At 36.4% G+C, this 23,452-nt stretch overlaps 1 protein-coding gene across 3 annotated transcripts in view; it reads left to right on the forward strand.

Moving 5' to 3' along the window:
- NDST4 (N-deacetylase and N-sulfotransferase 4) overlaps positions 1–23,065 on the forward strand; it is a 144,414-nt gene extending 121,349 nt beyond the window's left edge. For all 3 annotated transcript variants that reach the window (XM_039346990.1, XM_039346991.1, XM_039346992.1), the window contains 8 exons: positions 1,435–1,531; positions 2,027–2,150; positions 3,483–3,657; positions 10,332–10,502; positions 12,980–13,089; positions 16,554–16,656; positions 18,838–19,264; positions 22,654–23,065. In XM_039346990.1, coding sequence (XP_039202924.1) covers positions 1,435–1,531; positions 2,027–2,150; positions 3,483–3,657; positions 10,332–10,502; positions 12,980–13,089; positions 16,554–16,656; positions 18,838–18,957 — 900 coding nt within the window. In that variant the 3' untranslated portion in view covers positions 18,958–19,264; positions 22,654–23,065. The remainder of the gene's footprint in view (positions 1–1,434; positions 1,532–2,026; positions 2,151–3,482; positions 3,658–10,331; positions 10,503–12,979; positions 13,090–16,553; positions 16,657–18,837; positions 19,265–22,653) is intronic.
- The last annotated feature ends 387 nt before the right edge of the window (positions 23,066–23,452 follow it).

The raw sequence follows: 23,452 nt of genomic DNA on the forward strand, positions 1-23,452 counted from the left end.
AAAAAAAAAAGAAGTCAAGATGAGAAAGAAAAAAGCTTTTGTTTTCCTACTGTATTGCTTTGCAGTAACTTGTTTTGATGAATTAGCTATGAAGTGAATTAACAATGAAATAAAGTAGACAACTATGTTATAGAATAATTAGGCTTTAAACAATGAATGTGAGGAAGGTTCCTGACACCTTTTCATATTTTCTAAAGAATAAGAAACAGCCTAGAAGACACTCTTTATACCAAAGGAAAAATATTGTAATGGAGGATGCACACATGGAAATTAATAGACCTGTCCTTCTAATCCCTACTGTGTATTTAAAGGTAGTTTCCATGTGATAACCAGATTTTTAAAAGAAAATATACAGATATTTAAATGGCACCAGAAATCTATTTATATTGTCTGGTTGTCAAAATCCAAGTACTGCAATATAGGAGTGGCCAAAATTGTGGAAAAGTGTACAGTAGAAATGCCACCTTTGGTTAAGTTTCCACCAATTTTTCTTCTAATTTCTTTATAACTGTAGCCTTGTTCACTTAATAATACTATTTTACATCACTTTCTGGGCAACCAGTCAACTCTTTGCACCATTACGGTACTTTAATTTTATTACGTTTTACAAGCTCACTAAATGAAAGAACACAAAAAAACCCAACCAACTTGATAGCGATCACATAACACACTGACAAATGTCCTCCTCTTAGCTTCAGTACATGATATCAATAACTGAATCCTACTGTGATCTGATTAGCTCATTGCCAAAATAAGATGACACCCGATTGGCTCTCTAAACACTCATGCTCATTGGCTTACAATCAGATGAAGGAAAGCTACCTGGTATGAACCTAAGCAAGTTGTGCTTCCTTTTTCTGGTTATTTGGCTATAACTTTTCATAGAATACAGTACAAATAATTGAACAACCTTTGTTGTATTACATTCTTGATTAAATTATCTTTCCATTGATATATAATTTTATGGTACTAATCCCCAAAAAAAGTAGTGTTATTAGCCATCAAACCTCAAAAATACACTTTTCCCAAAAGGTTTCCACAATTTTGGCCACTACTGTAGTGTGAAAGAATATTATTGTTTCTTCACACAAATATTTATGTACTTCAATACTTTGTCCTAAAACTTAATTAGTATAGTACACTGTAATAATATGTATTTTAAACAAACATTCACCTTATTACATCTCCAATACAATATTATTTTTGACAATCCTTTTCTACATAAACATAATGGAGTCCAAGATATTGGTCCTCATATTGTTATATTATTATTTTGCTTTAGAATTCAAATCAGGAATTCATGTATCTCTGAAGTAGAGTATCTTTGATTTTTCTACAAAAAAGCAACCATTTGCTCCAAAGAACTTTTCAGTTGGACAGAATATTAAATATTTGAAAATTATCTCAAAGTAATTTAGTCTTTTTAATTTTCAGAATCCATGTGATGACAGACGTCATCGTGATATCTGGTCTAGAGACAAAACTTGTGGTCACCTACCAAAATTTCTTGTGATCGGACCCCAAAAAACAGGTAAGAGAATTATACAGTAAAAAAAAACAGAAACAACAACAATAATTGCTTTTAAAAATAGTAAAACAATTTTGTCTAGGATGCATTGATTTTGTAAGCCTACTGAAGTGGAAAAGCCATGACAAGCAATTTAGGCTTTTTCCCAGGACCCCCAAACTAACATTGTTTTGCCAATACTATGACTGTTTTCCTTTAATAATAGTAATAGTAATTTTATAATGATCAATATAAAATATTTGCTAGTACAATGTAATGAATATAAATTCCTAACATTAGCAAAGTTTTATTATAAATGTGTAGACAATTTTAAGAAACAACTTAAGTCTTTCACATAAACTTACATAAAATTAATATATCATTCCATAAGTGGGACTTTTTCTTCCTGTTGGAATATATTTCTTGAAAGCCATTTTTTATGTTTTTAATCCCTCTTTAAATTAAATATGGCTTTTTCTGCATTATTATATATTCCTGACTGTTTTCTTTTCCTTGTAGGAACAACAGCACTCTATTTATTTCTCCTTATGAATCCCTCCATAATTAGTAATCTTCCTAACCCAAAAACCTTTGAGGAAGTTCAGTTCTTTAATGGAAACAACTATCATAAGGGAATTGATTGGTAAGAATAAAAAGACGAAAGTTTTTAGCATATACTGAATCTCAGAGGACTCATTATAGAAGTATTTGCGATACCTAAATTATTTTTAGATGAATTTTCTGTGCACAGTGCAATATGTATCAGTTAGCAATTAGGTCACACCGATGAGATTTTTATCTAAGTATGATTTTCTTTATTTGACATTATAATGCCAATATTTGTATTCTTTATAATCAAATGCCATTCGGAAAAAAGCTGTATAACTTGTTTGTTATTCATCTCTTTCCATTTGTTTTTAATTGGATGTTTTAAATGACATATAAATAACAGTAATAAAGAAAAAAAGTTATAGGCTGAAAATATTTAAGAAAAGTAAGTAAAATTAATCAGAATTATCATATGAATGTAACTTAATGAAACATCTATATTTAGAATGTGCTTGTCTGGTCTTCTGCCTCATTTCAAAAATATTACTATGTAGTTGAGGAGAATAGTGGAACCAGCAAACTTACATTATCGCAGCGTTGTTGTTTTTTAATTTTACATGACAAGATGTTAAAGAGGATAATGAAAAAGGCTATTTTAAAGATGCTATTTGCAGTATATATGGGTACTGAGAATCAATCCATTAAATACATCAATAAATGTATTAGAAGGAGAGAATTAGCTTCAAAGAATAGTTGAAAATAAAATCTAAAATAATACTAATATTTCAGTATTTATAATACAACTGGTATGGAACTTGGGAGAAACATACATGGACAGTTCCACATTAAAAAGTCATAACATATTGTATATAATAACATACTGTAAATCAGGGATCTTCAAACTTGGCCCTTTTATGACTTGTGGATTTCAACTTCCAGAATTCCTCAGCCAGGCACATCATGTGACACGATCAAGCTTGACACCCATGATCTAGGGCAGTGTTTCCCAAACTTGACAATTTTAAGGCATGAGGACTTCAACTCCCAGAATTCCACAGCCAGCAATGCTGGCTGTGGAATTCTGGGAGTTGAAGTCCCCATGCCTTAAAATTGTCAAGTTTGGGAAACACTGATCTAGGGCATGACACCCATGCTGTCTCAGGAATTCTGGGAATTGAAGTCCACGAGTCATAAAAGAGCCAGGTTGCCTACCCCTGGTCTAGAATGAGAGAAATTGTACAATATACTCTGCTTTAATAAGGACTTCTTCTTCTCAAAATAATAGCACCTGAGATCATACAATTATATTTACTTTCACTTAGATAGATACACCCCTTACTTATGTTTTCAAAAGTTTATTTTGGCAAGGTGAAAAAATGTTTTTTTTTAACCCTCATAATTGCTGATTTTGTATTTTTACTTGCAGGTATATGAATTTTTTTCCTACCCCTTCAAATATCACCGCTGATATTCTGTTTGAGAAAAGCGCCAACTATTTCCATTCTGAAGATGCTCCCAAACGTGCAGCGTCCTTGATACCCAAAGCAAAAATCATCACCATACTCATCAATCCATCCGACAGAGCATATTCCTGGTATCAGGTAAGATTCTTGGAATGAAAATGGTGAGTTCACAAGTATAAGAAATCAAACCAAAGCCATCACTTTCACAGCAAGCTAACTATTTCTAGTGCTTTATTTAATGTAATAAATTACACAGATGAAGCAAATAATGTGGTTTTTGTCTGCTATCATTGTGTTAGACACAAAAATAGTCACAAATTGAAATCCACTCTGAGTTACAAATAGAAAGGAAGTTTATTAGATTTCACATCCAAGTCTAAAAAAATAACGGTTTGCAAAGCATGGTGGATTCAGGAAGGCAATGCAATGTAGCCAAGCACTGAACCACACCCCAAATTCCAAAATCACATATTATTATACATCCTATCGCGACGCCCCATTCCCTCCCCGATGGCCCCATTGGCTTAGGCTTTGGAGGTTACAATCTATCAGAAGCGCCTAAACAGAATACATTATCTCCGCCCCTGTTTGCTTACATTATACTAATAAGATCCCTCCCCTACTATCCTGTTTACTCAGACCATATATGTACACGCTTATCACTTCTAAAAGAGAGATGTCTCCTATCTTCTACACCTGTTAGATCCAGTAGGGGTACCAGGTACCAACAGGTACTTAAAAACAATTCCTAGATGGTGACTCACACTGGGCCCCATGGTAACTCCTGTTCTCCCCCCTTCCCCCACCTGAGGCTTGTATGTTCCCTATATACTCAAAGCATCTACTCAGGCAATTGATTATACAATAATAATTATAAAATATAAAATATGATTACATGAGGATAATACTAAAAGTATATATTTTTATTTTTAAATATTCTCGCTACTTCCAGTTTTTTCCACAATCCACCCTTTTTTCTTTTTACCCATTCTTTAAAAATAAAACATTAAAATTTTTCCAAATTTCTTTGTATTTCTAAGGTCTTTTCATATTCTACAAAATTAGTTTCTTCATTGATTTGTGTAAGGTTATATATTTTTCTCCCTAGTGATTCCTTCTGATTAATGTGTATTATTCCTTCTACAGTTCTTTGAACAATATTCTTAATAAGAGGGATGAGACAGGGTTAAAAATATTAATCCCATAATGATTATTATAAGCATGAATAAAGCTTGCTTCCAGTTTCTAAAAATTCCCCCTAAAAATCCCCCTTCATCTAAAAGACCAGTCCAAGTCTGGACTGGAACATGTACAAGTTCTCATTTCAGTGGTTAATTGCTGTACCACTGTACCTGTTTCATCTATTTGTAAGCAACAATTAGTTAAATTAAACTTCCCACATACCCCTCCTTCTTTAGCTAATATATAATCTAATGCTAATCTATTTTGATACACAGCCAATCTAAGCTTATCAGTAGTTTTTGCCAAAATATTTAAAGCAGTATCTATTTTTCTTCCAACTAATTCTAATACAGCCTGTAATCTTATTATTCTGTTTAACATATAAATGGGTGTTCTATATCCCCAAGATCCATCTTCGGCCCAAGTAGCAGGCCCATAGACACACACGATCTTTTCTGGTGTCCACTCCTTTCCTCTCATTGTTTCAACATTACATGGAATATCTATCCCAAATCCATAACTTACTACTTCAGCATGGTTCTTAGTGATTTCCAACTCCATCGTATTAGTTTCGTATATTCTGTTAAATTTGGTAATACCACTACATCTTGGATAACCCCCTCCAGTGTAATCACACACACAACTCCACCCTCAACATTTAACAGATCCCCCACAAGGTGGCCATTGATTGGGGTTCCCATTTGCAAAGTTCAAATTAGTGGGACATATATATTTATGATTTTGTTTATATGCTGAGATCCAACTAGAGTCCCCACACTTTGTGGCAAGAGGAGATAAACTTAATATTGTACAGGTATCAAACCATATTAAAGCCTTTTCTGTCCCTTTTTCTAATATTTTTGTGGAATTAACATATATTAATCTTTCTTCACCTTCACATCTCTGTTTTGCTCCTGTTTTAGCTAGACCTACATATATACTAATATTGAAATATGTTGGCATTGATGGATCATAACATTGTATCTTCTTGTCTTCTCCCTTACAAACTGAGTATTGTGTGTTATTTAATTGACACATAGATTGAAATATACATCCCTTAGGTGCTTGGGTATGACATACCAAGGTTTTAATTACTGCGTTTCCTTTGGTGGCATTCGTAATGCAGGCTTCACATCCTTCTGTTTTTGTTGCTTTCCTATATCGTTCTCTAGAAAGGGAAAGATAGATAACCATGGACAAATATACAATACTAAGGATTTGCATTTTAGTCACTCTCGTTGTTCGTCCTGGACTAGTTATCTTTTAAAGTATATCTTACCACTCCGGTCAATATCTCAGTATATTCCTCAAAAGGTTTCAATTTCTTCTCAATGAGTACTATATCATTTGGTCCAAAATGTTCTTCACATCTGGTACATCTTACACAGTCAATACAATGGAAACAGCAACAACAATCAGCATGGCATGGGATTTTGGGCACAAGACAAGGAAAATAGCAAACCCTAATTCCACCCAGTCATAGATCTGGTTTGGACATTCGATTACTGTCGCTTGAGTGTGATCTTTAAAGGTTCTGGATTTGGAACACAGGTCCACTGTTCTTTTGGTTCAGCTACTGGTCCCTTCACTCGGTGTGTAGTGGGTCCACCCTTTTTCTTTTGTCCAGACTGCAGTTTCAGAGGTCAGCAACACTGGAATGGTCCTTCCCACTTAGGTTGCAGTTTTTCCTCCTTCCACGTTCGGATCAGGATCCACTGTCCCACCTCAAACGTGTGGACAGGAAATTTCAAAAGGGGTGTTTGGACCAGCAAGCCTTGTTTCCTGAGATAAGACAAAGCAGAAAACAGCCCCAGTATCTAATTCTTTATAAATATGTCATTAGTTTTCATATTGTGGAATTTCCTACTTGAGATAATTTAAAATCAACTTGAATGCATTGAAATAGCCTCACCATTAGATGTTATAGAGCATTTTATGTATTTGTCTACATATCATATAACCAACCACATATTAACTATAGAAAAGTATCAATTATTCCTCCCCTAGCCATTCCTTTTGTCCGTATTTACAAACACATTGCTTAGTAAAGAGCCAACAAAGGAGCGCTCACCAAACCCTGCTTGAGTTTGTTTGCATACAAATCTTTATTCAAAACAACATAGTTCATTTATAATCCCAAATTTATTCTCAACTCCTTCATTTTAAACAAGGGTTGAATTACAGTTCCTTCAAGTCTCCTAGATATTATGTTGTTATCAATCTCCTAGATATTATGTTGTTATCAGTGTGTCCTGAACACAGACATAAAAACATAAAAAATAAAACAACAACAGTATAGGTGTATTCAAGTTCTTCTCATATTTCATTACTATAAGAATGGGTATTAAATTTCACATCCACCCCACCTTCCTCCCAAAGCAGAATTCCAAGCGGAGAAAAAAAACGAGCAGCCCCCCCCCTTTTCTTTCTGTCTCTCACTCTTAAAGCAACACAGCCAGCTGAAAACAAAAGGGGGGGAATAGCTTTCTCTCCTTCACACGAATTTGCCATAAATTCTCTCATACATTCTCCATGGAACTCTTCTCATGCAAACACTTGCTAAAACAATAAAATCTGCAGTTTAGATGGGGGAGAAACTCACATACACACCCACACACCCACCCACACACACACACACAGAGAGAGAGAGAGAGAGAGAGGATCAGCATATCCACACATTCACTTCCATTCAAACTGCTTGTATAAACACTTTCACATAGAGATATTTCATTTCATACTTTCTCTTGACAAATCAATAACTATTATTATAATTTCAAGGAGCTGTTCAAAAGCCAATGAGCTCCTTTCCCTCCCCTAGTAAAAACTATCCTCTTCTTCCCACACTGAGTAAACTTGCTGTTCTCTCTTGCGTTTAGGGCAATCTTTTTTTAAAAGTGGCCCTTCATTCCACATCCAAAGCACGTTCTATCCCTATTCTGGTATCCACCCCGAAATCCTCCAAATCCCCTTCCTCTACTCCCATTAACATACTGGTTCCTTTCATCCCTCCTACTCTTCTTATCCCCAAACTCTCTTCTAGGAGGCTTTTCCAGCTTCATCTTGCTGTACTGTTGCTACCATCATCTTACTTTCTGCCTTACTTTCTCTGTATCCCTCTGAACATACACTTTCCTCCTTCTCTGGCTGTTGTTGGGGCCAGGCTCCTATTCCTCCCAGCAAACAAAGCAACACAAATTCACCACATCATCTTTAGTCAAATTTAATCTATCAATTATCTTATTATAAGGCAACTTACCCCAATTACTTAGTAGGAGTCCTAAAGGACTGCCTGTATCTATGCTCAACCTAGGATTCTTCCTAGTTTTCTTCACACATTTCCTTCTGGGAACACTCCGAGAATTGCCCATACTGGTTTACCGTACTGTTATCTTATCCTTACCAACCTAATGAGACCAACTTTCGCTTCACCAAGTGCCTGCTTCTCCCTTTTTCTCCACCAATCCTCTCATGAGGGTATGGCAAAAAGGGTCAGCTCCCACACCGTCTTGCTACCCCCTGTGGTACTTGGGATGTCTAATGTACTCCTCTCACAGATCTCAGATTCAAACAGTCCTACCCAGCCCTCCCCCACCGCCTAGGTGGTTTTCATCTGGCCACCCCAGATCTTACTCACCTAGGTCCGTGCACAAAGTTGCCCGGTTTTTCCTGAGGCCGGCAATCTCTATTCCTGGTTCCCTCACCCTTCATTTCTATTTGCAACTTCTATTTAGGTTCATAGGGCTGTAGGTTTCGTTCAGCACCCACCTCTCCTGGTGTTCGAAGCTGGACTGTCGAACTCGACAAGGCATGCTTTCCACATTGTCCTCCAAGTTAGGGAGTCCCAAACGAAATCCCATTGAGTCCCGGATTTCGGCACCAAAATTGTTAGACACAAAAATAGTCACAAATTGAAATCCACTCTGAGTTACAAATAGAAAGGAAGTTTATTAGACTTCACATCCAAGTCTAAAAAAAATAACGGTTTGCAAAGTGTGGTGGATTCAGGAAGGCAATGCAATGTAGCCAAGCACTGAACCCCACACCCCAAATTCCAAAACACATATTATTATACATCCTATCGCGACGCCCCATTCCCTCCCCCATGGCCCCATTGGCTTAGGCTTTGGAGGTTACAATCTATCAGAAGCGCCTAAACAGAATACATTATCTCTGCCCCTGTTTGCTTACATTATACTAATAAGATCCCTCCCCTACTATGCTGTTTACTCAGACCATATATGTACATGCTTATCACTTCTAAAAAAGAGATGTCTCCCATCTTCTACACCTGTTAGATCCAGTAGGGGTACCAGGTACCAACAGGTACTTAAAAACAATTCCTAGATGGTGACTCACACTGGGCCCCATGGTAACTCCTGTTCTCCCCCCTTCCTCCACCTGAGGCTTGTATGTTCCCTATATACTCAAAGCATCTACTCAGGCAATTGATTATACAATAATAATTATAAAATATAAGATATGATTACATGAGGATAATACTAAAAGTATATATTTTTATTTTTAAATATTCTCGCTACTTCCAGTTTTTTCCACAATTGCTATCAGAAGGCCCTGGGAAGAAACTATTAGCAATGGACTCTATATCGCTGCAACAAAATGTTGCATAGTTCTCTCTTTAGAGTGAAGCTTTTGTGGCAACCTCCTGCTCTATTGCAGTATTAATTTATAATATAAGTGAAGCTCAGATAATGACATTTGAGTTTAATTGATGATGACAGTCTGAAATCTACAACTTCGTGCAATTCCCAGTTCTTTCATTTCTTTAAATCCTTCTCACTTAGTTCCCATATTACTGAGGATAATGACTTCTATTGAGGCACTGTGCGATAATCAGTTACCGCTATCTAATTAAAACAGCATTATTTAAAACTTATAAAAGCCTTAATAAAATTCTTCTGTTATTTCCCTTATGTGACTGCATGATCTTCACAGAATTGTAGAGATGTCAGGGACCACAAAAATCATTTCATGCAATCTTTTGCAAGGAAAACAAGAAGAAAAGTAAGAAGAAATATTAATTTGTCAGGAGAACACATATCCGAACTCCAGAAAAAAAATCCCTTAAACACATAATAATCTTATATCTCTAGAGAAAGAAGTTTGAAAGAGAGGTTCACTCAAAGGTCTTCAGGTTAAAGGGAGCTTTTGCACAAAATGTAATTTTTAAAGGGGATATTTCAAATTGAATCAACATAAGACTTTAAAAGTCACCAGCAGCATTTTATATTCAGCTTGTCACTGAAAAAGAGTGACACTGAAAAATGTAAGCGCTGTTTTGTAGTACCTACTAAAAAACAGTAGGTACTACAAAACAAGTATGCTACAAAATGTAGGCATAGCCTCACAATCTATTTTTTTATTATCGTAAAGTTATTGTAGAAAAAAATAAGACTCTTGGGTATCTAAAAAACTATCATTTATAATAGGATCATTTTTGTGGTACGTATGCCATGACAAACCTATTAGTCTTCCAGTTACTGTAAGATACTTTATTATATTTCATTAGACGGGGCAGCTGGAAAATCAAGTAAACTCTTTAAAAGTGTATTAGGAAATTCTCAGCTACTCTTTCTTTTATGGTTATTTAACTTTGGATTTTTCCCAATTAGCATCAGCGTTCTCATGAGGACTCTATTGCTCTAAAGTTCAATTTCTATGAAGTAATTACTTCGAATGATGGGGCACCATCTGAATTAAAGGGCCTACAGAAGAAATGCTTGATTCCTGGCTGGTATGCTGTCCATATAGAAAGGTGGCTAAAATATTTCCCCTCTTCACAGGTAATTGGCTTTTCGCTAAATAATTTTCTGTGATAAATGTCCATCATTACTTTATAAATTGTGTAATATTTAATATGTTTAATAATGGATTGTAAGATGTTTTAACAATGAAGTGATAAGCCTCTTGTTCTTTTTCTTAAAACACAAAGCACTTTAGACACAGAAATTAATTTATGTCCTAAAATGTAGAATTACTTTCAGAAGAATTGGGATCTCTTACCAATTAAATGCTGGAGATACGTACTGAGGAAATTCGAACTATTTTTGTAAAATAAATCTAGCCGTTTCAAGGGAAGAGACTTAGGTAAGGATTGGATTTTATCCAAAATCCAAGTTTCTAGCACAGTGGTTCTCAACCTGTGGGTCGGGACCCCATTTGGGGTCGAATGACTATTTCACGGGGGTCGCCAAACCATGCTGTCCGCCATTTTTTTCCCTTTTCCCTAGCTGTCGTACTCCCTCTTATTGGTGGCCACACCCACTTGGGGGTCACCACAACATGGGGAACTGTATTATGGAGTCACAGCATTAGAAAGGTTGAGAATCACTGTTCTAGCAGGTCATTTTATGCTAACCATTATGCTTATGTTAGAATGAAAAGAAGACATGAAACAAAATGAACTATTCAGTGAACCTCAAAGAAGAATAACATGTATGTGCATATCTAATTTCTAGTATTATATATCTGGCTTGGAAAAGCATTTTCGCCAGTATAGATGAATCTTGAATTAGGAAGATTGGCAGGGAGGCCAAGGGAGCTTAGCATATCGGTGGTGGTGGAAGAGGGTTCCATTTCTTATTGTTTGCATTTTGGTCGCATCAAAGAGGAAGGAAGTCTTAAATGAAATTAATGACTTCAAACCAATTGAACTCAATCAACAATTGTGCATGACGCATATATTCTACTGGTTTTTTGAAGGCTGATGCTTGATCTTCCATTTGTGGTACATGAGCTTACAGTAAAGAGTGAGCTGCTGTCAGCCAGTTGGATAATTTATCTGCACAGCTGTCACTTTGCCAGGCCAGCAGCCAGATCAGTGGGCTGGCTAGTTTTAGACTCTTTTCACTTTGTATAATAAACTTGCTTAAACTGTGAGGGAAACTAGACTATATTGTGTACACACACACACATCTGTTCAGATATCTTGCCTTGCTAAGCAAACTAATGTACAGAACTGATAGGCAGACATAACTTTTTCACCTGGCATAAAAGTCTTCTCTTCGCTTATTGTTGATAAGCTTAATTTGGATAATACTATTTTAACTGAGAAATTTTGTGGTCTGGGATTGACATTGACTTCAGGGATTTTAAGAGGAAAGTCTTATTGATTACCCGTAGAACTCATAATTTTATCATTGCTTTCAATCAGCAAAGTGACTTTTCAGACTGAAATCCCTAAAGCAATTGGGTATTCAAAGTTCCCAGCTCTGCTTCTGAGCTCAAGCTAAGTTGTCAGTATCTGGTTCATCTATCAGTGGTTCCATTTCTGATTCCATTTACTGAAATTATTTCACAAACTCTGTGGAACAAATCTAAAATTGGCGTTATCCGGAGCTGTGTAGAGTGTGGATTTTGTCTCATGTTTTAAATAAAAATTATTTTATGTATTCTTAAAGGCATATTCAAAAGTTCATTGTACTGTTTCTGAGACTTATTTGGGAAACTCTATTTATTTCAGAAATTTTAATATTCAAGAGCAGGAAATTTTAATTTTCTTAGTTTAAGTCTATGCCATTAGGACAGTGGTTCTCAACCTGTGGGTCGGGACCCCATTTGGGGGTCGAACGACCATTTCATGGGGGTCGCCAAACAATGCAGTCCGCCATTTTTTCCCCCTTTTCCTTAGCTGTGCTACTTTCTTGAATAGAGTCTAATTCTATTGGCTTTCAAAAGCCAATAGGAATTGTCCAGGCTGTCTCTGCCCTGCTGAGCCCGCCAAAAGTCCCTTTCTGCAAACGGTGCTGCACCAGTTGAGTAGTCCTCGACTTACGACCGGTTGAGTAGTCCTCGACTTACGACCGGTTGGGGGTCGCAGCATTAAAAAGGTTGAGAACCACTGCATTAGGAGTATCTTCCTTTTTCAAGCAAGGTTAATAAATAAATAAATAATAAGTAAACTTTTTTCCTAATGCAACTTTGTCTCATGGTCTATCTTAAGATTATCCTATTTGGTCCTTTTTTTAAAGTTGGAGGGCGGAATTATCCTCCCTGTATTCAAGAAATGAGGCACAGTGATCAGTAGTATTCCTGGTCCAATTTGATCGCTGTGATCGTGCTCATTTAATGGTATGGGAAAACCAAATTTGACAAGATAGTCCAAAGCAATCCTGAAACTTCACAACAGATGTGTTTGTCTTGCTATGGCAAGGAAAATGAGACAATCCCAACTTTTTTCCAAAAGCATAAATAATGCTGCAATATTTCATACTTCCTTTGAGTTTTATATGTAAATAAACAATTTGCGTTATATCTACAGTTATTAATTATTGATGGACAGCAATTAAGAAGTGACCCAGCTACTGTGATGGATGGAGTTCAGAAGTTTCTGAGCGTTTCTCCTCATTATAACTATTCTGATGCGTTAACGTGAGTTGCATTTCTTCTTTTCTCCTCATCCTATACATCTTTATTTTGCATTAGTATCATGTTATGTTTGTAGTAGTAGCTTACTTTTTAAAAAGTCTGCTAACAGACTGCAAATATGAAGATTGCCTAGCTGTGATTGCTTTTTTTTTTTTTTTTGCAACATCTTCATATTTTTCTTACTTTAAGTGGCTATAGAAATGGACGCTGAAATGAGAAACAGCACAGTTGATGTTATCTGCACCAAGAAAAACCTATTTTCTGCTTTAACAGCTAACATTCCCATTTATATAATTGTGACCAAAGAACTCTATAGAGCATAATGTACAGATAGTCCTCGACTTACAAGAGTTCATTTAGTGACTGTTCAAAGTTACAATGGCACTGAAAAAAGTGAGTCATGACCAGTTTTTACACTTAGGACTGTTGCAGCATACCCATGGTCACGTGATCAAAATTCAAACGCTTGGCAACTGACTCCTATTTATGACGATTTCAGTGTCCCGGGATCATGTGATCAGCTTTTGTGACCTTGTAACAAGCAAAGTCAGTAGGGAAGCCAGATTCACTTAAGAACTGTGTGACTAATTTTAACAACTGTAGTGAATTACTTTTTTTTTTTTTGGTAAAAATTTTTATTTTCAACTTTACAATACATAACAATCTTACAAATACTTCAGATAAAAAATAAAACAAATTGATACACACCACATTCGGTCTTGCCCGCCCATTTTGCCCCAAATCGCATCCCACCTCAAACCAACTTACTTCTTTCCCTCTTTTTCTTCACTCACCCCCTCTCCTCCTTCACCTCAACCTTCCTACATACTTCTCACCCTCTTCTCCTCCTTCTTGATGCGGTCCAGGGGAAATGCCCGAGCAGTTCCTCTCTCAAAATTAAAACATTAATATTATATACAATAAGACTATTTCTACTTTATCTGAACTACTTAAACTTCAACCCATCCACCCCCCCACCCCCCTCCCCCCACCCCTCTCCCCCCCGACTTCCCAGAGCAAAATATATTAAACATAATCTATTTAAGTTTACTAATTATACAATGAACAAAATCATAAAAACCCTTAATTCTCTTCAAACTTTAACATCATAAGTTTATAAACAAAATCATTACTCATAGAATAAGTGAAACTTTGTAGTTCCATATTTCTTCTGAACATATTCTATCCATCTTCTCCATACATTAAAATATCTCTCTTGTGAATGGTCCTTTAAATAAGCAGAAATTTTATCCATTTCTGCTAAATTAGAAACCTTAAATACCCATTCTTCTAAAGAAGGCAGAGTATCCTTCTTCCAATATTGACCCACCAGTAATCTTGCTGCTGTTATTAAATTCAACATTAAGATAGTTTCTTTAACATTAAAGTCCACAAAAATTCCCAAAAGAAACAGTTGGGGAGTAAACTTAATCTTCCTTTTAAAAACCTTTTGAATGTTCCCCCAAATCATAATCCAGAAGGCTTTAATAACTTTACAAGTCCACCAAACATGAAAATAGGTTGCATCCAAGTAACCACATCTCCAACATTTAGGTTGTAGGTTTGGGTACGTACAGGACAACTTTTTAGGATCCAAATGCCATCTATAAAACATTTTGTAAAAATTTTCCCTCAAATTCTGGGCCTGCGTAAATTTAACATTTCTAGTTCAAATTACCGCCCATAAGTTCAACGAGATCGGTTCTTGAATATTCTGGGCCCATTTAATCATACAATCTTTAACTAACTCTGTTTCTGAATCCAATTTTATTAACTCATTATAAATTCTTTTAATATGGGCACATTTCTGATCCTTGATCTGAATTACCAAATTTTCATCTACTAAAGTAATTCCCACTTTGTTATCCAAAGTCCATCTCTGCACAATTTGCAAATATTGAAACCACGATTGTAAAATGTTTTCTTGTCTTAACACATCAGAAGACTTTAATTGCCAGTCAGTACCCGACCAAGTAAGTAACTCTTTATACGAAATGTTGTCAAAATTCACCCCCTTGGAAACCCCCTGGATTGCTTGTCCAGGGATCCCCCAAATAGGTATTTTATAATTTAACTTATAATAATATTTTTTCCAAACTCAAAGTAAAGCATATCTTAAAATATGTGACTTAAAGACCAAATCTACTTTCTTATCAAAAATTAAATATGCATACAATACAATGGTTAATTGTATTTTGTATGAATAAATGGAAAATAAAAACTTTTTAATAAAAAAAAATATACATGCTAACCATATAATAAATCCCACCCTTCAAGAACAAGAATATCTCTATTTGTTAAACTGAGCCAGTCACTTACTAAAGTTAAAGTGGCCGCATCATAATATAATTTCAAATTTGGTTCTTTAAGTCCACCTCTTTCTCAAGCATCTTGTAAAATCTTAAACTTTACCCTTGATTTCTTCCCGCCCCAAATAAATTTATTAATACCCTTCTGCGACTCATCCAAATTAGCATCCTTCTTTAAACTGTAGTGAATTACTTAACAACTGTAGCAGGAAAGGTTGTAAAATGGGGAAAAATTCACAGAATAAATATCTTGCTTAGCAATAAAAATTTGGGATTCTATTGTGGTCATAAGTTGTGGGATACCTCTGGTTAACATTAAGCTCCTTTTAATAGCTTCATAGCCCATTTATATATTTCACTAGACCAATGCCTAGTGAACTAAATGATGTTGAATTCCGTCTACATCTTTCAAAGAATCTACCAAAGAAATAATTATTGCCAATTAACATGTTCTTCCAAATATATTTCCTTGAAAACAAATATATGGTTTGCAATATAATTCTACAGCTTCATTCTTTTCTCGCGCACAGCAAGCAATATTGTTTCCCCCCTTGGGAAATTATTGAAAACCAGCACAAAAGACTTTGCTATGTACAAGGAAGATTGGAAAATCCAAGCTAGGAGTGAACTCTCCGTATATGCATTTAATCAATGATTTATTTAGTTTTAATTGATACCATTACTAAAGATTATTTGGGCAGGGAGGATTAATGCAGTAATAGACTGAGCTGGAAAAGTAATTTCTTTTTGTCTGATATGTGCTGTCGTGAGTGTATTTATAGGAATATTGCTATTATTGGAAAAAGCCCAAGGCAAAAAAAAAAAAAGTGGGGCCAAGCTCATTATTTCTATATTCTAACCAATAATTCATTGGCCTTCCAAGGCATCTGCCAAATTTAATTAAACTTTTCAGTGTTTTTTACAGCTGCCTTTTCACTGTTCTAAGTATGTCACAGGTCCCAAAACAATATATTCAATAGCAAGAACTGTCTTTGGTTTATTCCCTAATGTGCATTCTGAAATCCACTGAAATGTATCCATCTCCAACTTTGAAAAGTAAATTAACCACTCTCTGCCAATATGATTTACTGCAATAAATAGGTTGTTGTGAGATGTTGTCACCTCCCTATCCCCACCTTCACTTAAGCAATATTTTAGGTTTGATCCTCAGAAAGGATTTTGGTGTCAGCTGCTGGATGGAGGAAAAATAAAATGTCTGGGGAAAAGTAAAGGCCGAAAATATCCTCCCATGGATCAAGAGGTATTATTTTTAATTGAAATTGTATTGTTATTTGCTGTAATATTTAGTATGGCCTGAGAAAGGGAAATTGCTACTATGGCTGTGTGTGTATGTATGTTAAAAAGAGATGTTTCTGATTCAGAAGCATTGTAAATGCGGTATCTGAAAAAGATATTGAAAAAGATTTATTCAGTTTAAAGAGGTGCAACCATTCAGGCATTTGTAAGCATCTTTTGCAAATAATTTTCAAAAGTTGTCCGACCCTAATAATAACCATATCATCAATGAGAGCAGTGTGAACTCCACATTTTGGAAGAACCTTCTTTTTTCTTCTCTTTTTATTATTGCTGCACTACTTTTATTTCTACTTTTCCTTCAGATGTAATCTGTATAGTCATCACCAAGAATAGCCATTACTTATTCTCGGGCCTTTCATTTCTCAAGTGAGCAGATAAATGACAGAGAAGGCCTTGAGGCCCAGAGTATTTGAAAGCTGGGAACTGCCCCTCCCACCGGAAGAAGCTTCTCATGAAAGTGTAGGATTCCCAACTTTTAATGTTGATCCTGATTAATGTTATTTTTATTGTGAATATGTGATGCCAATTACTATTTTTATACTTAATTTATCATAAATACAAACCCAAAATAATTATGTGAACAAATGGTAACGTTAGTTCCCAGATTAGCCTCCTTTTTTAATAAATTTATGGATTCAGATGTTGATATAACATATATAGTCATGTATAAGCCCATCCATGGATAAGCCAACTCTTGAATTTTTAATGCAAATACAATAAAAATTGCACCCCCCATAGATAAGTTGACCTGCATTTTTTGTGGTATTTACATTAAAAATTTAAGGGTGGGCTTATCCATGGATGGGCTTATATGCAAGTATATATATAGAAAATACTAGTCATGGATAAGCCCATCTGCAAATAAGCCAGGTCAAGTTTTTGGGTGCATTGTGGCACCTAAAATTATTGGCTTGTGCACAAGTATATGTGGTAATGGATCATTGCATACTATTGTTCAGGTATTGGGAAGTGATCTAGGTTTTGACACCAATTGTCAAACTGACTTCCCTTTTTTTCCTGCCTTTTCCTTGCCATGGGAATATTTCTTCCCATTTGCTCAACAGCCTTGAGACTATAGAGCAGTGATGGCGAACCTTTTAGAGATTGAGTGCCCAAACCACAACCCAAAAACCAATTATTTACCGCAAAGTGCCAGGGCCGCATCAGCATTGTGGTGCTCTCAGGGCAGGCGGGGGGCATGGCCCACTGGATGGATGTGGCTGCAGTGATCACGGCAGACTGGGTGGGTGTGGCCACCTTGATGTTGCTCATGGGGGAATGCCTGTGGGGGCTGGGCAGGATTGGGGGAGATCCAGGGGGTCCCTGGTGGGTGGGGTGGTGGGCAGGAGGCTCGTCCTGCAGGGTGAGGCAGGGGGTAGGGCAGGGGTGTCATTGCTATGGGGCAAGGTGAGGCAGGGTGGCTGCTGCCTGACACCATCAGCCCCCGCACACAGAGGCCAGCGAGCGCATGGGGGCGTGCTCTACCTCCTCTACTCGAGCTTGGTAGTCAGCTGCTTCGCCTCCTTTGTGCTGGGTGGGGCTGCCGCTCCGGGCGCCAGAGGTGGTCTAATGCACCTATGCAAGCTGCTGGTGGTGGTGGCAGGCATGCCCACAGAGAAGGCTCTGAGTGCCACCCTGGCACCCATGCCATAGGTTCGCCATCACTGCTATAGAGGTACACCATTATGTAATACAAAAAATAAGATAAGATATCCCCATCTTCTGAAGCACATGGTTGTGCAAGATAATGATTTGTTAGCTTTATATCCTGCTTTTCTTTCTAAACATTCTAAACAATACATAGAGAGTTTAGAATTATTTCTGCTGCAATAAGAACCTAAAATTGGATTGAGCTTTTAACGAATGTCCGTGTCTGAGTATTAATTTAAACCTGAGTTTCCCCACTCCTAATCCAATACTTCAAACATTACAATCACACTTATTCTTATATGCAGTTGTTCTACAAGATCAGACAATTAATCTGTGATCAATTTATAGTTAAATTGCATAACTTTTGCATAACTTGGAATTATCTTTAAATCATTGGATATTTTATAGAAATCCTAACATGAAACTAAAACATTGTTAACTGTCTGAAAGTTTCTTTTTTTCCCCTTATTCTCAGTCTAGGGCATTCCTTTCAAATTACTACAGAGATCACAATGTGGAACTGTCCAACTTGCTGCACAGACTGGGACAACCTTTGCCATCCTGGCTAAGACAAGAGCTTCAGAAACTGAGATAGCACAGAACAGAAGTGAAAACTCTTTGTTCCGCCCTTCACTCCCTGGCTCAACCTGAGCTGTCAATTGAAAATCTGATGCTATTATTATTAAGGATTTTTTTTAAAAAGGCTGCACAAAAACAAGCAAATAAAATAATCAGAGCTTTGAAGTATTATCCTATACCCATTATGGGGTTCACATATATTCTGCATACCCTGAAACTGTACATATATGACTATATGTCCTACAGTTATCACCATATATATGACAAATTACAATCTGTGGGGACAGTACAAAGAATGGATGCATCTCACCATGGATTGCAAGGTTCGTAAAAATAAATAAATAAATTATAGCTTCACTTTTAATCAGTGATTTACTCTCCAAAGGTATATCTTCTAAAGGTAGAGTTGCTTTTTGCTCGCTTGCTTTTTCCTTCTTAACAATACTGAAAATACTTCAAATATATACTAATCTTTTGGCCAGCAGTTTCCCAGCTCTTCAGGTAGCTCTTTAGTATGATACAGTAAAACCATGCTATATCTAGCTTTTAATTCCTGATCAAAGGATATCTGTCAAGTGAATGCAATTACATGGAGAAAGAGAATGGAGCAAGGTAGTTTCAGCCCCACTAAATTAACCATATCATCTGCTAAGGCAGTGGTTCTCAACCTGTGGGTCGGGACTCCATTTGGGGTCGAACGACCATTTCACGGGGGTCGCCAAACCACGCTGTCTGCCATTTTTTTCCCTTTTCCCTAGCTGTCCTACTCCCTCTTATTGGTGGCCACACCCACTTGGGGGTCACCACAACATGGGGAACTGTATTATGGGGTCACGGCATTAGAAAGTTTGAGAACCACTGTGCTAAGGAATAGTCCACAACTTTCAAGTAATATGTCTCCACATGTACGGGTCCTACAATCAACATTTCCTCTTGCTGCCAATGTCCATAATAATAATATTTTAAAAGTGTATTTCTGATGTCTGCGGTGGGTTCCATAAACCCCACAGAGTTGTTCTGCAGACAAGGGATGCTGTTTGACAGTCCTACAAATGAGATCCTCAAGACTCAAAACAGTGTTAACCCTGCTAAAGACTAGATCAGGAGAAAAAAAAAAAGTCTGTGCAGAAGTGCTGTTCATTATTCATGTTGATTCTGAGATGTCCATAGGACAGTTATAGTATTTGTGAATTAGACCTGTCCACTTAGCCATCTTGAAACCACCACTGTTCATTCCTTTTAGTGACTTCAACAATAGATTAAAAAGAAAGCCTAGTGGAAGATTAAAAGGGGAAAGCTATTGCCCTCCCCACCTCCTAAGTTGTATACAACGGGCTAATAATGATCCAGACTCCATGGCATCCACAGGAAGGATAAAAAAAGTCAAGATATCAGCTGCAACAATTGAAGCTTTGTGCCTTTTTTACATGCATAACATTAAAAGGGGACAGGGTTTCAACTGCAAGATTGCAGTCACCATCTTGCCTTTTTAAAAACCTTTCAAATGTTTCACTAGAATTCACTTTGGACCCCGTCTAGCGTTGTCTACACCCCAACCATTCTAGGCTACAAACTTTTTTTTAGGTTGCAATTCATCATATAGCTTTGATTTATATAAAGTTTCAGTCTGGATTGTTAGTATAATCAGCCATCGTGGTGGCAATGACATTGCAAGGAAGAGCTGAGAAATTGCTTTCTCAATTTCTATTCAAGAAGGGTAGTGTCATTAACCCAGGTCGAGATTTGTCCCAAAGTATATCATATTCCATTATTTTTAAATGCTGGAGAACACATATTCTGTACAACCAATCTGTTGCATATTGGACAAGCTGAAATTTCTGAACTTGTTTCAGTGGTAGCTTAATGTACATTGATTTTCGCAATAATCCAAACATTTGTTCTGAATTTATCAGATGCTTCCTTATGTTAAACCAAGCATTTAAACAACTGAGAAAATGTTTCCTTCTGCTCAGCTGAGATTTGTTCCGTGGACTAAATCAATATAAAAGTTTATTTTATACCTTATTTTCCTTAGCTGCTGCAGAATCTAGCAACAAACATCTCCAAAGCAGTTTTGTTATGAGGAATCTTTCCACTGCAACTGTAACACATTTTGTACAGAGGAATTGCTGCTTATGCTTTTTGTACACAGATCGTCCTCAACCTATGACCACAATTGAGTCCAAAATTTGTTGTTAAGTGAGACATTTGTTAAGTGAGTTTTGCCCCCATTTTACAACCCTATTTTCCATAGTTGTTAAGTGAATCACTGCAATTCATAAGTTAGTAAGATGGTTGTTAAGTGAATCTGGCTTTCCCGTTGATTTTGCTTGTCAAAAGATTGCAAAAGATGATCACATGAAGCTGGGACACTGCAGTGGTCCTAAGTATGAACTAGTTGCCCATCGTCTGACTTTTTAATCACATCATCTTAGGGATGCTACAAAGGTTCACAAGTATGAAAAATGGTCATAAGTCACTTTTTCAGTGCTGTTGTAACTTTGAACACTCACTAAATGAATGGTTAGAAATCAAGGACAACCTGTAAGCTATCCATATTGGATCCTTGCAGGAAATAGACTGATATCCAATAAAATTTTTAGTTTGGGTTGAAGAACAAATAGATTGGTTGCCTCAGACTCTAGAAAGAGTACAGAGAAGAGCAACAAAGATGATTAGGGGACTGGAGGCTAAAACATATAAGGAATGGTTGCTGGAATTGGGTATGTCTAGTTTAATGAAGAGAAGGATGAGGGGGGACATGATAGCAGTGTTCCAATATCTCAGGGGCTGCCACAAAGAAGAGGGAGTCAAGCTATTCTCCAAGGTGCCTGAGGGTAGGACAAGAAGCAACAGATGGAAGCTGATCAAGGAGAGAAGCAACTTAGAACTAAGGAGAAACTTCCTGACAGTTAGAACAATTAACCAATGGAACAACCTGCCTCCAGGAGCAGTGAATGCTCCAACACTGGAAGTTTTTAAGAAGAGACTGGACAGCCATTTGTCCGAAATGGTGTAGGGTTCCTGCCTGAGCAGGGGGTTGGACTCAATGACCTCCAAGGTCCCTTCCAACTTTATTATTATTATTATTATTATTATTATTATTATTATTATTATTATTATTATTATTATTATTATTATTATTATTATTATTAAAATACCCAACTTTGTCTCACATACAACTCTGAAGGGTTTTCCATCCACTTAAAATAAATTTTCCTTATATTAATATATTACTGAAGCAATAAACCTGGTTCCCATTCATTTAATTCTGAATGAAAAGATTCTTATATTGTGTATCTTCCCTCCCCCAGAAACTGTGTTGAAAATTATCTGTGTTGCTAATTCCTTTACCCTGTTTTCATGGTTGCCTAAAATTCAGGTTATTTCCCAAAGCTTTTGCAAGCAAATGACAATATTAATTCTCATTCTTTTCCTAAGAATCTCCCACCACATTTAAACAACAATTCAGCTGTTTAAAGGTTTGGGGAAACCTTTAGTCTCAAAGTGTACAGTATCTATGCTGCAGAAAATTAGCTTAACCTTAGCACTTTTATGGAATTATGGGTCCCAGGATTCTATGAAGGAGAGGAAGTCATAGTAATTAAATTGAAATTAACCGAATGGCCATTTCTAACATCAAAATGCTATCAAAGAGAATTAGCTACATTTTTTTAAAAAAATGTTTTGTTTTGTTTTTTTCTGCATCCAGTGCATCCATCCCATGCAGTTTCAGAAATGTGGATTCCAGGACTCAACATTTCCCAGTGTTACTTCAACTACAGTGATGAATAAAGATTCACAAGTGACTACAATTCTTCCACCTGCAGAAGCTGGATTTTGTAAAAATAGACACAGAGACAGAAACTATAGTCTTCCCACTGGAAACTGATTCTGATACTTTCATATTAACTGCCTTGAAATGAATTATTTTCTATCTAACCATTGCAAATCCCAATTCTCTCCACATATATTTGATGCTGAAACTACAGGAGATATAATTTTCCACTTCTAGATTTATTTGGGGTTTATTTTATTTATCTGCTTAGGGAAGGGCATCAAACTTGTGCCTCACTTTTTTTCTCCTTCGCACTTCTATATAATAAACACTTCTCTGCACTTTTTCTGAGGGAACTTTCCATCATTTCACAGGATTTCTAAATATTTGGTTAAAAGCGTATTTCTCTAATCCCAGGTGCTCTCTCTTTTTATATGTCAATTTCTCCACTGACATCATTTCTCTTATTGTTCACAAGGTCACTCAGCATTGAAGAATAAGAATAAGGTTCATTCCCAGCATAATTCAAAAACAAGCAACCTAGACATAATCCAACATTGCCTTACCCGTCAATTGTTAGCTTCAATCTGAATCATGCTGATCCTATTTAATTAGCTAAATATGATTAATATGTCACTACCACACCTTATCTTTGGCCAAGCTTGCTGCTTACTCTCATTCAAAGAAAGTTGTGTCAGCTCCAGGATAGAAACAATTAACAAAGCATAATACA

Source organism: Crotalus tigris, unplaced genomic scaffold (genome assembly GCF_016545835.1).
Source record: "Crotalus tigris isolate CLP2741 ecotype Arizona unplaced genomic scaffold, ASM1654583v1 scf7180000018043.2394770, whole genome shotgun sequence".
Classification (NCBI taxonomy): Eukaryota; Metazoa; Chordata; class Lepidosauria; order Squamata; family Viperidae; genus Crotalus; species Crotalus tigris.